Source organism: Hemibagrus wyckioides, linkage group LG07 (assembly GCF_019097595.1).
Source record: "Hemibagrus wyckioides isolate EC202008001 linkage group LG07, SWU_Hwy_1.0, whole genome shotgun sequence".
In the NCBI taxonomy this organism is placed as follows: Eukaryota; Metazoa; Chordata; class Actinopteri; order Siluriformes; family Bagridae; genus Hemibagrus; species Hemibagrus wyckioides.
In genome coordinates, this window is record NC_080716.1 from 18979804 (window position 1) to 18994966 (window position 15163).

At 39.6% G+C, this 15163-nt stretch overlaps 1 protein-coding gene across 1 annotated transcript; it reads left to right on the forward strand.

The window, feature by feature from the left end:
• Window positions 1-662: 662 nt before the first annotated feature.
• Window positions 663-14834, forward strand: dok1b (docking protein 1b). Its single transcript, XM_058395102.1, has 5 exons — window positions 663-996; window positions 8821-9114; window positions 9690-9780; window positions 12257-12429; window positions 13059-14834. Exons 1-5 carry the CDS (start codon window positions 940-942, stop codon window positions 14163-14165), a joined length of 1722 nt encoding a protein of 573 aa, XP_058251085.1. The 5' UTR covers window positions 663-939; the 3' UTR covers window positions 14166-14834.
• Window positions 14835-15163: the final 329 nt, after the last annotated feature.

Consider the following 15163-nt stretch of genomic DNA (forward strand, 5'->3'; position numbering starts at 1 on the left):
AGGGCTCTGTGGCTTAGTGGTTAGTTTGCCTTTCACCTCCTGAGCTGAGGGTTTGATTATTTCCTCTGATCTGCATGCATAGAGTCCTCTAGAAGAGCACACTTCCTGCAGCCCTATGTAGGATAAGCAGCATAGAAAAATTGGGTGAATGGATGGTTCTGTGGGTGGAAAGTTCAGTATTAAAACGTTCTTGTCAAGTAAATATGGTACACGTTGGCCTGTCATGCATAACATATGAAATGTGCTCAATAAATGTTCAGAAAATGTGTTTGTGCCACAATTTGTGCCAGATGAGTAGGAGTGAGAGAAGAATCTTTTTCCATCAGCAGATGTGAAAGCTGTACTGAAAGGTGTGAAAGTTGAAACTCAGACTTATACTTATACTGTTTGTGTATTAAATGGGAACATGCATCACTAATAACTACTTTTTTTTGAGCATACAATTCAGTTGCCAGATTGAAATAACCTTTCAGTCTTGTCATGTACAAAATGTACCAAGTTCATTAAGTCCTTTCCTGTAGGTAGTTATATATCAGCCAAACTATCTAACTGCACCTCTCTACCGCATGCCTAGTATTTGCACGATGTGAACATCCTAGTAAGAAAGTAGAACCGGTAATAAACCACAATCTGGCAACCCTGTGCCTCGTTGATGGGAGTATGCAGCATGTGTACACAGTGTGAGCGGCTCTTCCTCACTTCACTTCAGACGGAGAGGGAGTAGAGACAATCCGACTTCACTTGATTGTTATTAGTCTAAGAGATAAAACTCATTTATTGCCGATGCGCTGATCAAACATTTTGATCAAAACAAATATTTTAAATAAAACCCCATGTGACGAATTGCTGAAGTTTGGCAAGCGGAAGTTGATGCCGTTTGAAAAAAAGTCAGAGACTGGGAAGGATTGGCTTGTTTGTCTTTAGAGAAGAAGGACAAAGATGGACACTCATGTCAAAGAGGGACAACTTTATGTCCAGCACCAGAAGTTTGGAAAGGTAAGCCGTGTTTGTTTCTGCTCAACACGTATTCCTAAAAGTAGGCTGATCTTGTTGCTTCTTGGACTAAAAACAAAGTTCCCCGTCTGCTGCTAGAAAGAGTCAGGGCTTGTTTTGACGTCGTTTCACATCGAAGAGCATCACCTATAGGTCCTAAACAACTGCAACGTGTTTACAAGACCCTCAGCTGAAGAGTATGGATGCATGGATGTACTAACGATCTGAAACAGAAATATTTGAGGGAATTTCTACTGATATGGAAACTGGGCTCTTCCTCTGCCATGAGCCAGTCACATGAAAGAACAGCATAGTCCTGATCACAGCAGAAAACACACTTGCACAATGAGTCTGTGGACTCAGATTGTCATCTAATATATACTAAAGGCATAAATACTAGAAGCACATGTGACTGGGGATCGCTCACATGCACCCAGTTACACAGTCATCATCTACACAAGCTCTTACTCTACAAGGGATGGAAAATGTGTAACCTCTTTGTTTCACCAGAAGTCCAAACCACAAGAGTGAGAAACTCAAATACACAGTCCAGCGCAACCAAATCTTATTTAGACTGCTTTAGACCAGTTTGTCTATTTTTGGCTTTACTTTCCTTCTGTGTATTCTGAGCAAACAACAAGACTCTTCGTTAAATAAATCATAAACTTGCCAGTAAGTAAGGAACGTAAGGAATACTAAGTTTCTTTGCTGTTCTACAGAAAATAATTGCCCGAAAACCTGTCTATATAAGCTTTATTCCTCTTATACCACAGGCTAACAGTTATTTTTCTGTTAAAGAACGTAATGGCGTATTTGCATCTGTTTATAGTCACATTTAATGTTATGGAACGTTTGTAAATGAAGTTCCTGTTATAACTTATGACATAGCATCTATAAACAGTCATGTCCTCTCTAGCCTTTCTTGAAGTTAATAAAACAGGGAGAAAAGGGGAACAAAATGCAGCGTTTCGGGTTACTGACAGATTTTAAGCTGATACATTGAAGGTGAAATTTCTAGGAAAGGTCTTTTCCAGAAATGTTAAATAAACACCTGCTAAACATTACATAAAAAAAAATGACCGTCTCAAACTTTACATGCACGGTTTGTTAAAGTGTCTGTTGTTACAAGAGAAATGATAAAAGCCTGTGATTTGCTTTGGAATGAGAACTTACAAAATCTTGACCAGAACTCTTGACCAATAAGATTTCGCATTCAACAGTGCTGCGGTATAAAATAAATGAATTGAAACCTTGAGACACTTTTGGTTTTATTTCAGATCCCGGGTTACTAGGTAACTCACCTGCATATACTTATACATAGATAAAGCAGTGTTACAACGAATGCTATTAAAGCAATACAATATCTTTCATTTGTATTAGCACAGTCAACAAACTGACATGCATGCCCAGAGTGGCATGCATACAGCAGATACAAATATTTTACAATTGGTCATGGCTTCTAGTTAATGACAGATTTTGTCAAAAAAAAAAAGTCCAGTAGCTGAACATGCAGTGACATGCTCTTGTACATGTATTCTACGGGGAAATGTGTCTGAGAGCCTCCTACATTGACCAGATGTACAAAATTCAAATTGAAGAAATATGACAAACAACTGAATAAAGGATCTGAATGTGAAAGTTTGGTGCATATGCTTAGGATTGCAGTTCAGTAAACTCTCAGTATTAAAAACAACAAATTCATCACGCAGTTACTTATACCCTGTTCCTGCAGACGAAGTATTTAGTATTTAGAAGTATTTAGAAATTGCATTAATGTCCTTTTTTTTTTTTTTTGCTAGCCAATATCATGATTGCTCTTACAATGCTAGTGATGCCACCACAGAGTCTCGAGCTCTAATTAATACTGAGGTAAAGCAGGAACGTGTGTTTGACTGCTCAGGATGTTGATGTAGGTTGTGAGAGGTCCTTGAATTTATTTCATTCTTTTAAAAAACAAATCCCTTCAGAATTTCGTGTGTTTGGGCTATTAATCTATACCCAGTTTGTACACACGATCTTAATTGTCTGTTGGAAATCGTAGCTTGTGTATCATCATAAAAATATTATCATATCATATAATAAAAAATAATTGACTTCTTGTTTCCCCAATGTAGCTCAAAATCAACTAATACTTTCATTCAAAAAAAAAAAAAAAATTGTAAAGTAACCTTTGGAACTGTTACTGTAGGAGGATGCCTCAGACTCTATTTGACCTTCACATTGACCTTTAGGATCAAAACATCAGAGTGTGTGTAGGTTTGTGTTAGACAGCGTTTAAGGCCTTGCCGTACGTTTTTACTGTCTTCTGAGACAGACGGACGTTGCCTTTGACCTGGGTCAGGGTCAGTTATGACTGTAAGTACTAATGTAATGTAGCCTGTGGCTTCACGGAGCAGCATGGCAGACGAGACACTCTGTATGACTGTCCTTTACCAAATGAGGAAGTGCAGATTTGTGATCAAGTGATCGAGCTGTGTTTTAATAAATGCCTTCACGAGGGGTATCTTTACCTTGGCACGTTTTCTTGTCATCGTGCCCCCCCCCACACACACACATTCTCGATACAGTACAAACAGACATACATGCAAACACACATATACACGTCATTTAAAGCTCTGAGGTAAAGAACTGATACCAAAGGCAATCCAGAATAGAATGCGGTGTCTTTCCGCTTGAGTAACCTACTTCTCTGAGTTTTAGTCACAAACCTCAGTGCATCAGCACTAAGAAACAGAACTACAAGACATCTATTACACTTTTGGGGCTTTTTGAGTAAATGTAAATTACACCACAACAGTCTTTTATTTCCGGAGGGATCTTCTTATGCCTTAACACAATATAAACCCCTTATTAGTCATTATATTCTGCATGACTCATTCAAATTTTGGACAGATTCATGTACCGAAGCCATTTTGCCATGTTTATGTGTCAATAAATAATGGCATTGTAGTTGATATTCAATTAGGAAGTATCAGCGCCCTTTCGTCTTTATTCAGTTTATGTCCTCACACCACACACACACATTTTCTGTCATTGCACTTAGTATAATGTGTTTTGTTCAGTGGTTGGTTACTGCTTCAGTTTTTTTGAGAATGTGAGAGAAACACTGCTTCAAAACAGAAAGCTTCATACAGAACACTATGAAGCCAGTTATAGCCAGCTATAAGGTTAATAAGTGTGTGATGAAGTGCATGTGTTATAAATTTCAGTGTAAATATCATGTCCTTATCATTGGGTGAGTACCTTGGAATCTTTTTCTCTTTTTTTTTTTTATGCTACAAATTGTATTCATGGTTCGTGTATAATCAGTAACGTGATATTTACAGTCTACTATAAGGTCTAAAGGGGAAAGGTGTGTGTAACTGTCACGCTTCTGTTATACTTCTGATAAGACAGGGACGCAGATTTGAGGAAGTCACTCTCTCTTGCCTTATTTGCATAAGTTCCATCCTGTGTAATATATTCCACGGACTGGCTCTTACCTTATATGGCACTGGAGTTGTAACTGTGCTGAAATCATAAAATTAAGGGAAAAAAGGTCATAAATAAAATGGATATTGGATTTTACGAGCTGGGTTTGATTCTCGTTTCACTTCGCTTTGCTGTTCGGTGTAGTGGATTGTCGATCACTCTTTTTGATTGAAAATGCACATTACTGTGCCATCCAAGAAAACGTAAGTCTCTATTATTCAAAAAGTAAGTGATATTTTGTCAGATTTCTCACCGTCTCTCTCGATCATAGAGCAAACATGTGGACACCTGACCATCACACCCACATGTTTGATGAACATCCTATTCCAGATTTACTTCCCTTTGCTGTTACAATAAGCTCCACTCATCTGGCAGGAGTTTCCACTAGATTTTGGAGCGTGGCTGTGGGGATTTTTTGATCATTCAGCTACAGGCGCATTAGTGAGGTCAGACACACGTATTGGGTAGGAGGTCTGGGTTGTAGTCGACATTCGAAGAGTTCTTCTGCAACAAACATGGCAAACCTTGTGTTCATGGAGGCACAGGAGTATTGTCATGCTGAAAGGTTTGGGCCTTTTAGTTCCAGTGAAGGGAGTTTTTAAAGCTACAGTGTAAAAAAGACACCCTACATCACTGTTTGCTTCCAAACTGATGGCAACAGTTTGAGGACGAACCACATATGAGTGTGATGGTCAGGTGTCCACATGCTTGTGGCCTTATAATGTACGTAATTAGACTTTGACTACTCTTAATCAAATGCTATTGCACACTTGAACACTTGCTCAGTTGTTTGCACAAATCTCAACAATACCTCATCCTACATGGACCGTTGCTCCCTCACAGGTAAAACAGAACATGTAGTCTGTTATTAAAGGCCTTGTTAAAGTCTTATGGAAATTTAAGTCTGAAACTGAGAGGTGCACGTACGTCAGAAAAGCTGAGGAGAGAGACACATTGTGACGCCTGTCTGTAGGTTTTTGTGAATCATAGATGCGGCTCAGTGTATCGTGTGCTTTTCTTAAGTTGGTTAGTGGGCTTGAAATCACAACACAGCGTATTATGAGTTATTATATTTATTTATCATGTGCTTGTAGTTATTAGCATGTTTGACTGGACATTTGAACTGAATCGGTTTAATCCAAACCTCAGTCATTCAAAACAAGTTGCACTATAATTAATGTTAACTTGGACTCTATGTGCTCTGTTGGTGTAAAAGTCTGAAATAAGATTCTTTACAGCGGCAAAATAAACAGATTATTATTATTATTTTTATTATTATTTTTATTATACACATTTTAATAATCCAACTATTCAAATATCAGTCTGCTTATGTTCATAAATCTGTACTGATGGATCAGTGGACTTCATTTACGCTTCAATGGGATGCCATTTTACAGTCAAAAATGTCAATACTAAGCAGAAATAGATTTATTCGGCTGCATCTGTAAAACTATAACTAGTATACCTTTACCTAGTAAAACTATGTTTCACCCACACACTGCAACCATGATATATTTGAACACACACAGTGTAAACCTATGGTGCCTTGACCTCAAGAGTGAACTGAAGTGCGATATTATTATAGACAGGGATTAACTGACCGTAGCATTTCATGAGTTATGAGCTATAGGGAGGCTATAAAACATCCCTCGTAAACTTTCTTGTCATTATTATTGTATTGTTTATTGATGCATTATATATTATGTTATTTCAAGCTAGCAAACCATACCAGTGATAAATTGCTTGCATTTTCTCAGGCAGAACCTAGCACTGTGTAAAAGGAGGGAGGGTTTCAGATAATATCAGCACAGAATGCCTCTCGTATAATATTAGTGACTAAATTCGTAAATAATCATGCGATTTTCATTTCCTATTTCAAAATGCTTTACCCTAGAAACATTTGCAGTGTGTTACAGATGTCTATTAAACTGGGATTTGTTTGTGATTATGTCTACTGTGTAAGTCCTTTCTTAAATGAAGTGTTAGCTGTTTATGATCATCTTTGGGTCACTCGATTTGATTGAAATTATTATTTTTCCAGATATCTACAGTACAGTATTAAAGCAAACTCTTCCAGATTTAAAGAAAGACACTCAGTAGGTTTTTCTGCCTTTATATTTAAGGAGTCTCCACATCAGCTCCTGGTTTATCCTCGAGATAAATAAAGTGTGTATTCGGCAGCCTCTGTAGTACGAAATTGGTTTTCACTGTGGCGCTTTTGGAAAGGAGGTGCAGATGAGTTTTGCAGATGGAGATCTGCTGATTTTCAGTACACCTGCAGTGTGTTGGAGGAAGCAAAGCACACTGGGTAATCCCACACATTTCCTTTTTGCTGCAATGGCAGATGCACATGTACATTATAAATTATTAAAGCAGATTTGTTGCTCCCTAATGTGTGTGTGTGTGTGTGTGTGTTAATATGCATCTTTTGATATTTTTTCTGTTCAGGTTCGTTTGTCCTGTCTCCCTCATTTGCCTCTTACATATTTACATGTAACAGTTGTTTCATACTCCGTTGTTTGGAGCATGTTATAATTCATGTGTTCCGAACTGCACAACACTCTAGGCTTAGTAGGATTGAAGTCACAGGAAGTACGCAGTTGTGGAATATGACTTGTAGTAATGCAACCGGATGTCTGCTTGACCTGTCCTTCATGAGGTCTAGCATAGCCTGACTCGGGGTGTAATGTTGCAATAATGTAATGTACGCTCAAAATGAGAAATTCATCTGTTGTTCAGTTCACTTTTCCTCAGCGCTAGAGTTTGGTTATCACATTTAGAATTGCATCTAATGACACTTCTGTTTCTGTAACACACCAGCATATCTGTCTTTATGGCTTTATATGCAGTCACAATAATCAGGCTTTAAAAACTAAATGGGGGTTGAATGGAAGCTGTTATTATTATTTTTTTAATTGTAGAAGGCTGTAATATGTAAATGAGCTTTCTAGGATGACTATATAATTATACCGTGATCGGTTTTGTAAATCGTATCGCAATATCTTTTCAATATCTTATCAGTGTGCTTTGATTTCCAAAAAATCATTCTGGATGGATAGATAGATCTATCCATCCATCCATCCATCCATCCATCCATATTCTTCTTTTTCCATGTATTAATTTTTCATTGCCCTATCTATTTCCAAAAAAATCTGTCTGTCTGTCTGTCTATCCATCCGTCCACCAATCCATCCAGATTTTTCGTTGTCCATGTATTCATTTTTCATTGCCCTATCTGTTTCCAAAAAAATCTATCCATCCATCCATCCATCTTTTTCTTTTTCCATGTATTCATTTTTCATTGCCGTCTGTCTGTCTGTCTGTCTATATACACACACATGTAAATGAATAACACTATTTATTTTTATCCACATCATGCAGCCAGATATTGCACTAAATATTTGTCACCTGTGTAATAATAACTGTCACCTGTGTAGCTTTGAATGTGTTTGTCTCTGAGATGTGACATGGCTTACTTTGTAAAAAAAAAAAAAAAAAGGCTGTATTCGCTGTCTGACGAATGTTTTCAGATTATTTTTGTTTTATTTTTTCTAAACTGGAAACAATTTAGTAGATGGAAAATAACTGCTGTCTCCGAGGCACTCGCTGTAAAAGTAATAGAGAAACTTCTTTTAAACCAGTCAGAAACAGAGTGAAGCTAAAAGCGTTTAGAGACTGGTGGTGTGTACGAGTGAGAAGACACAAAACGCAAAGTGTGTTAACAGTACTGTGTCAGACTGCACAAGATGGGGGGATATGCAAATGCCTATTATAGTGTGTCGAGCTATAATGCTGTTTTACTCTAACAGACCTGCACATGCACACTAGTGTCTGTGGTCACTTAGTTTGTTTATTCACACAAACCTCCCAGCTTTCCTTCCCTGTTTTTTGCATCTGGAGGACGAGCCTTAACCTCAGCGTAGTGACATGATGTGAGTAAAAAGTCTCTCGTAATGAGTGAGAGGAAATTTAGGGTGTAAAAGAGATATAATATTGCACTATCCAGCCTCAGGTCACAGTGGATAAAAGGCAACTGTTCAATTCCAACGATTAGTCTTGCATGCAGCAGCAAGCTTTTCATGACCCCGTGTGTGATCTTCTAGTCAAGGGCTTTACAAATCACTTCCTCCCCCACCCAAACAATAGCTTTAAAGACTGTGTCTGTTTGTGTTGTAATACTTCAAGCTTGATTGCGTTTTGTGTGTGTACATCTCAGCATGTGCCAAGACCCAATAAATGTACCTGGCATTCCCCCAAGGCCTTCTGCCCTTGCTTACTGCCAAACTGTATCAAAGATGTTAAAGTATAACCATTTCTTCATTTCCTTATTCATGCATCGATTTAATCTTGTTTCAGAAATGGAAGAAGAACTGGTTTGTGTTGTATCCGGCGAGTCAGAACGGCATCGCGCGACTCGAGTTCTACGACTGTGCAAGTTCTGGCCCCGAAAAACCCAGCACGAAAAGACTAGACAAAAAGATCATCCGCCTGTCGGAGTGCATCAGCATCCTTCCCGCCCTCACCGAAAGCTGTCCTAAAGAGAACATGTCCGCCTTCTATGTGGAGACCAACGACAAGACGCATGTGTTTGCAGCTGAAAAGCAAGTCACCAATGAGTGGGTAGAGAAGATGTGTGAGATCGCCTTTCAGGTGAGACATCATGACCCAAGACCAAGTGTCTTTTTTAATAATATCACTCTCACGTGGCTTGTCCTTTAGCGATGTCAGATTCACACTTTTATTTCAGTCTTAGAAAAAGACATTTGATAATGTCGAGGTGGATAGGAAATTGTATCTTAAATGGGAATGAATAGCTCATTTTAATAAATCAGGCTTGTCCAGTGTCCCTGAGATCGGCTCGGGATCCACTGTGACCCAGTCCAGCATTAAACGGTTACTGAAGATAGACAGATAAATGACTAAACAGATATTTACTAATGAGGCTTAAATACACGTCAAGTACAACACATTAAAAAAAAGTCTGACAAGTAGATAATTATAAAGTACAAAACTGCACTGACTGCAACCTTGTCTCAGGTTGTTTGTGTTTGTGGACAGAATGAACAGGGAATGTCTAGGCATGTTCCGGATACATGCTGGGAATTTCCAAAGGCAAAAGGGAATTTGAACTTTTATGGGAATCAGAAGGGCAACACTGCATACTCAGCATCTCTCTTTCTTTCCCTTTCTCACTATAACGTACTTACTCTCACTTTGTCTTTCAGGGAGGGGGTGGATCTCTCAGTAGCATGGACTCAAACGGACAGCAGGATCTTAAGATGTCTGAGAACTTAATCTATTACTCCAGAGAGGAAGGTAAAAAAAAATATATATATATTCATTAGGATGAATAGCATGTTTTTAGATATTTTTTAAGCTTTTCGATTTTAAGCATGGTGAACAAATGATTCATATTAAGATGACTTGAGGACAGCAGGACAGAGTGCCAGGAGATTCAGCATGTGCCTCAACTAGTTGTTTTCTGATGTTACATAATCTTAGTTGACCTTATTCAGTGGAGATTTGTTTTGTTTTTTAATGTAGAAGCCATTTAATTACAATCTGTTGTATACTGCCATGGCCCTGTGTGCTTTGGGGGCGTAGTCATCGTCACTAGAAGCAGGAGACAGAGATATGAATTATATACGTCTCTAGTACACAAGGTCCCAAACAAAGAGGCTTTGTGACATCCCTTCCTGTCTGATTTTGGTAGTAGCACAGTCACTGTTGGCCTTTTTTTCTTCTTCTTTTTTTTTTTTTTTTAAAGGAACAGCCAAGAAGTCTTCACTCACATTCCTTCACTCACAAGATTTTGTTTGGCTCAGTAGTTATATTCTTATAATTTCAGACACGGGATATTATTGACTACATTTGAGAGGCAAAACTTTGTGTATATTTAATATTAGCTGAAGTAATGGAAATCCCTACTTCAGATCTCCAGACCTATACTGACTTCTTACACCACAAATAAGTGGCAAGCGGAATGGGACAACTACCCCCATAACAAATTACATGAAATTAACCCTGCTATCTACTATTTTCAAGTAGACTTGGACAAACAGTATACACAAGGTGCCGCATTGGCCACACGAGACTCACCCATGGCCACCTGCTAAAAGGGGAAGAACCACCACTATGTCAAGCCTGCAAAATACCTACATCAATAAAACACATTCTACTCCACTGCCCTGCCCTGTGCACTATAAGGCAGAAATCTTATTCAGAAAACACTTTAGAAAATATCTTCAAGACAGCTCCACCGTACAAGATATTGAACTTCTTAACAAGCATAAACCTCAAAAAACTTACATAAACTCTTCTTGTTATCTTACATATCAATGTAACCCTATCTATTGAATATCACCCTATGTTTTAACTACATTCAAACTTTTTGCCATAATATAGCCATTGAAGCTAACATGGCATTAAAAAAAAGAAAAAAATGGAAGCAATGGAGGTGAAAAGGCAAACCGGACCTTATACTACATACAGAGGACACTTCCTCTGGTCACATGTTAGGCACACAGCTCTGGAAAAATGTGGCTTTTAATGTGTTGACACAAGACAGTATAGAGGAGAGCTGCTTCCTTACTGCGACAAGAATGACACACACACACACACACACACATTTTCAATGCTGTCTTTGAAAAGTCAGGCTTTGGTCGCCTGTAGTTAAACATGATTGAGTTAAAAAAAAAAAAAGCTACTAAGCTCAAAGGAGCCCAGAGAGAAGCACAGAATCTCAGGCATTTAGCCCCATCCCCCCTTTGGCACAGCCCACCTCTACACAAGCCTGAGAGAGAGAGAGAGAGAGAGAGAGAGAAAGCGAGGGAGAAAGAACAATATTGATAGATATTTTGAAGGCCTCGGTGTTATTCTTGGAACAGAAGGTTTTTTATGTAAATAGAGGTCATTAATACTTCTGTTTTTCATAAGAGCACCTGTGACTTCCTCAAAGAGACTGTGTGCATCTGTGAGTGAGCACTGACATTAAGAGGCTTGTGACTTTGCATTCTTGGTGTACTCAGTCATATCTTTAGTGCCTGGGTGTATGTCACATACTCTGTGGTGGGTTCACCAGCTCTTTTTAAACACCTGTGTTGAATAAAAATACTTGCATGTTTGTAGCTCAATGATAGCGTCAGGATATGAAGTAACACCGTGTCACATTCGGCTGTTCTGTAGCACTAACTGTCGGTTTGTTTGTTTTTTTACAAACGTCTAATTTTCCACTAGCGAGGAGTTTAAGAGTTCTGAAATGAAGCTAAATGTGAGCCAGACCCCGATAAGCTTAAGTGGTTGCTCAGTGGTGAAGGTGTTAGACCATTGCATGGAAGGTTGTGAGTTCTGCCACCACAGGGCCCATAAGCAAGGCTTCAACTGCGCTTTTGTGTAAATGAGGTGACTGTAAGTCGCCTCTGCCAAATGCCATAAATGTAAATGAGTCAAGTCATATACACTGGACCGTCCCAATGACCCAGCTGTTGAGGGTGTTGGAGGGGTCTGGCAGTTTGTCAGCTTCTTGTTCTCATTACAACATGAAATGTGAAGCAGTGTTATTTTTCTACCACCCATAACTGAGACAACCTGAAGTATCTGCAATGTCAAACTAATCTCGTACATCAGAGCACATTATAGATTACACTTCCAACATGGACGTCTGCTCTGTTTTCAACCTCTGACTTTATATACAGTGTTATGTACTATAAATAAGCTTACTTTGTTTTCTGTGTGAATAATTATCAGACAGAGCAGGTCTGAACAAACATACTGTACCTGTTGTACTTTACAGTCAATGAATTCTGGGTGAGTGTCCAAAGAACTGATGCGTCCGACCGTTGTGGTCTGCTTGGGAATTACTGGCTTAAAGCAGACGGAGAGAGCCTGATCTTGAAGGATCCTAAGACGAAGAAGAACTTGTTGGTGTGGCCCCACAAGCTTCTGCGTCGCTATGGCAGAGATAGAGTGAGTTTTTATTTCATCTTCTTTAACACAGTATGAAAGCTTCATCAGAATGAGACGTTCCATTGCTTGATTAATATTTATAGAGGGCCTTGACACCCACATACGTTACTAAATTACTTGTTATAAATGGCAATACTTTTGTGGTTATTCTCAGCATATATTTTCGGTGACAGCAACCCACTTACCAAAAGCAGGAACTTGAGGCCACTGTTGTTTCCATCTCTGCTTCCTGTCATTACCATAGTAACAGGTTTGATACAGGAAACTAGCCTTCCTTTCTCCCTCAAGTGTGGGGAGCAGGGCAGGTCTAAGGTGACTGGAATCAAGCTTTTGGTATCTATCACACTTAAATAAATATGTGCAGTTAATCCAAGGCAGTTATAGAACAGATTACAGTTTGGTCATATAATAACTTGTTCACTAGAAAGGTTTGTCTACAGGCTCAGTACTACAGCAAAAAGACATATAGTGTCAAAGTACCCCAGTTCCTGGATCACGGATTCCTTTTGTATATAGTGGTGTTTGGGACCATTAAAATGAAAATGTATGGCTACATGGCATAATTTAATGGTTGGTATACACGTTGGTTAGCATAATCACTGTATATTTTTTCCTGATGTTTGGTGCAGGCTATGTTCTCATTTGAGGCTGGGCGCCGTTGTGAATCTGGCCCAGGCAACTTCACCTTTGACACAAAGCAAGGGAATGAGATCTTCCAGATTGTGGAGAGTGCCATTCGGGAGCAGAAAGCTCAGGCTGAGGAACAACAAAGCACATCATTTGATGGGGACTGTCCTGCCCTCCAACAGATCCGGGCTGCCATTGCTGAGGGAATCGGCCGAGACACAGATGGAGACTCTGGTGGCAGTAAACCTGGATCTGCTGATGGAGTCATTGGCCGAAGGGAAGGAGAAAGTAAAAATCTTAAGGGTCGCTCCTTACCGGAGCCTCCAGTTCCTGTTCCAAGCACAACGCCTCGCGGGCCAAAAAGTGCATTGGAAGATCAAGTGAATCTGTACTCTGAGCCTGCTGACTCAGTCCGTCTGCCCAATATTTTGGGGGATTGTCTTTATTCTGATCCTGTAGACAGCATTAAACCATTAAACTCAAGGCATCGTGATGAAGGTGGAAGCAACAAGCCGGAACCTTTTTATGCAGATCTCTATGACCGAGTGACTCTTGACCTGACCCCAAGAGTAGGAGCACTGGGATTTGATCACCGCAACAGGCGTCCTGCTGAAGTAACCCGGCCAGAGCACATCTATGATGAGCCTGAAGGAAGAGCAGGTCCTCCAGGAATCCAGCCAATCACCAGTCTGTACGATGAGGCACGGATGGAAAATCAGTCCTGGAAATCCAGGGGAGCTGAAGAACCTCAGGCTCCTGAAGCAACTTACAATCCAAATACAGATGACTATGGTATGCCTCCTTTTGGTAAGACACCTCCACCACCAGCTGTGGCCAAACCTAAAGGTCCCAAGCCCCTCACAGCACCCAAACCAGGGAAGGGAGCAAAGAAGAAAGATCCACCTCCACTGCCCCAAGGTAAAATTGGAGGTAACCTGAACAACAACAATAGCAGCAGTATCTCTTACCCTGCTGGTGAAGGGTTTGGAAAAGTAGAGAAGCATGCTGAGATTTATAGTAAAGTGTCTAAGCATAAGCCCCCATACACAGCATGGCACGCTTCCATGCGACCTCCAGACATCATCTATGACAACTTGGGTGATATCTGATTTGATTCTACATGCCTTTTCCAGCAGCCAGAATGCACTCTTTAGTGTTGTCTTTAGAAACCTATTTCTAGAGTTTCTAAATGATCACACACTTTCTGGGGTCTTCTTCTGGGGCCACTGTAATATCTGGGATTACTACAGTAACTGGAAATCCAGAAAGTGTGCAGGTTAGTGTCATAGACAACCGTCGTAGAAAATCCACTGTGAACAATTATCAGTGACACAACGTTCTTTTGTTTAGGAAGGCAACGAAACTACAAATTTTGCAGCATTTAAATGTGCTATCTAGAACACGTTTCTTGTGTATGTGGGTTACTCACATGGTCTTATACTATGTCAATTTTGCACATATTTGACCAGTTCCTCCTTCTTAGTGAATCATACTGAGTCTGTGACTTATATATTAGAGGCTTGCAAAGCCCTTAAATAACAGAAATCAAAATGGCCAGACAAGGGAATCTGCTGTTGTCTTACAATGCCAATGCACCCTGGATGGTCAAAGATGATAGACTATATGGACAATCAATGCACATGTCTACATTTTCTTTCTATTGAGATTTTAAATGTAGCAATTTACTAATCATCTGATGTGTGTGTGTGTGTGTGTGTGTGGGAGTAAGTCAAAAACAGCTGTGCTGTTGATATGTGATAATAAAAGATTTTTCAGAACCTCCTAGCACTTTCTATTCCAAGAAATATCTGTTTGTCTTAAAACTGTTTTTGTTGTCATCTCAGGAGACGGCAAAGATAGATCATCCCAAAAACTCTTCCCCCCACCCCCCCTTTCTCATTGTCTCTTATTTACTCCCTTATTGCCTCCTCCTGAAATGGCTATTGATGAATGCCAGAAAAGATAAAACGCAGCCTGATGCCTAGTGAATATTAACCATCTGTACAAAAAAGGGCTTGAATTGAAATGGCTCGAATGCTGGCTAAGTTAATCTGTGTCTGCCTGGCTCTGTCTGAAGGTACAGGCTGTTCCTAGTCCTGTTTTTTTC

Coding starts and splice junctions, on each gene's coding strand:
- dok1b (XM_058395102.1), top strand. CDS start 940: ATGGACACTCATGTCAAAGAGGGACAACTTTATGTCCAGCACCAGAAG. Junction 9,115..9,689: donor TGTGTGAGATCGCCTTTCAG/GTGAGACATCAT, acceptor TTTGTCTTTCAG/GGAGGGGGTGGATCTCTCAG. Junction 9,781..12,256: donor CTATTACTCCAGAGAGGAAG/GTAAAAAAAAAT, acceptor TGTACTTTACAG/TCAATGAATTCTGGGTGAGT.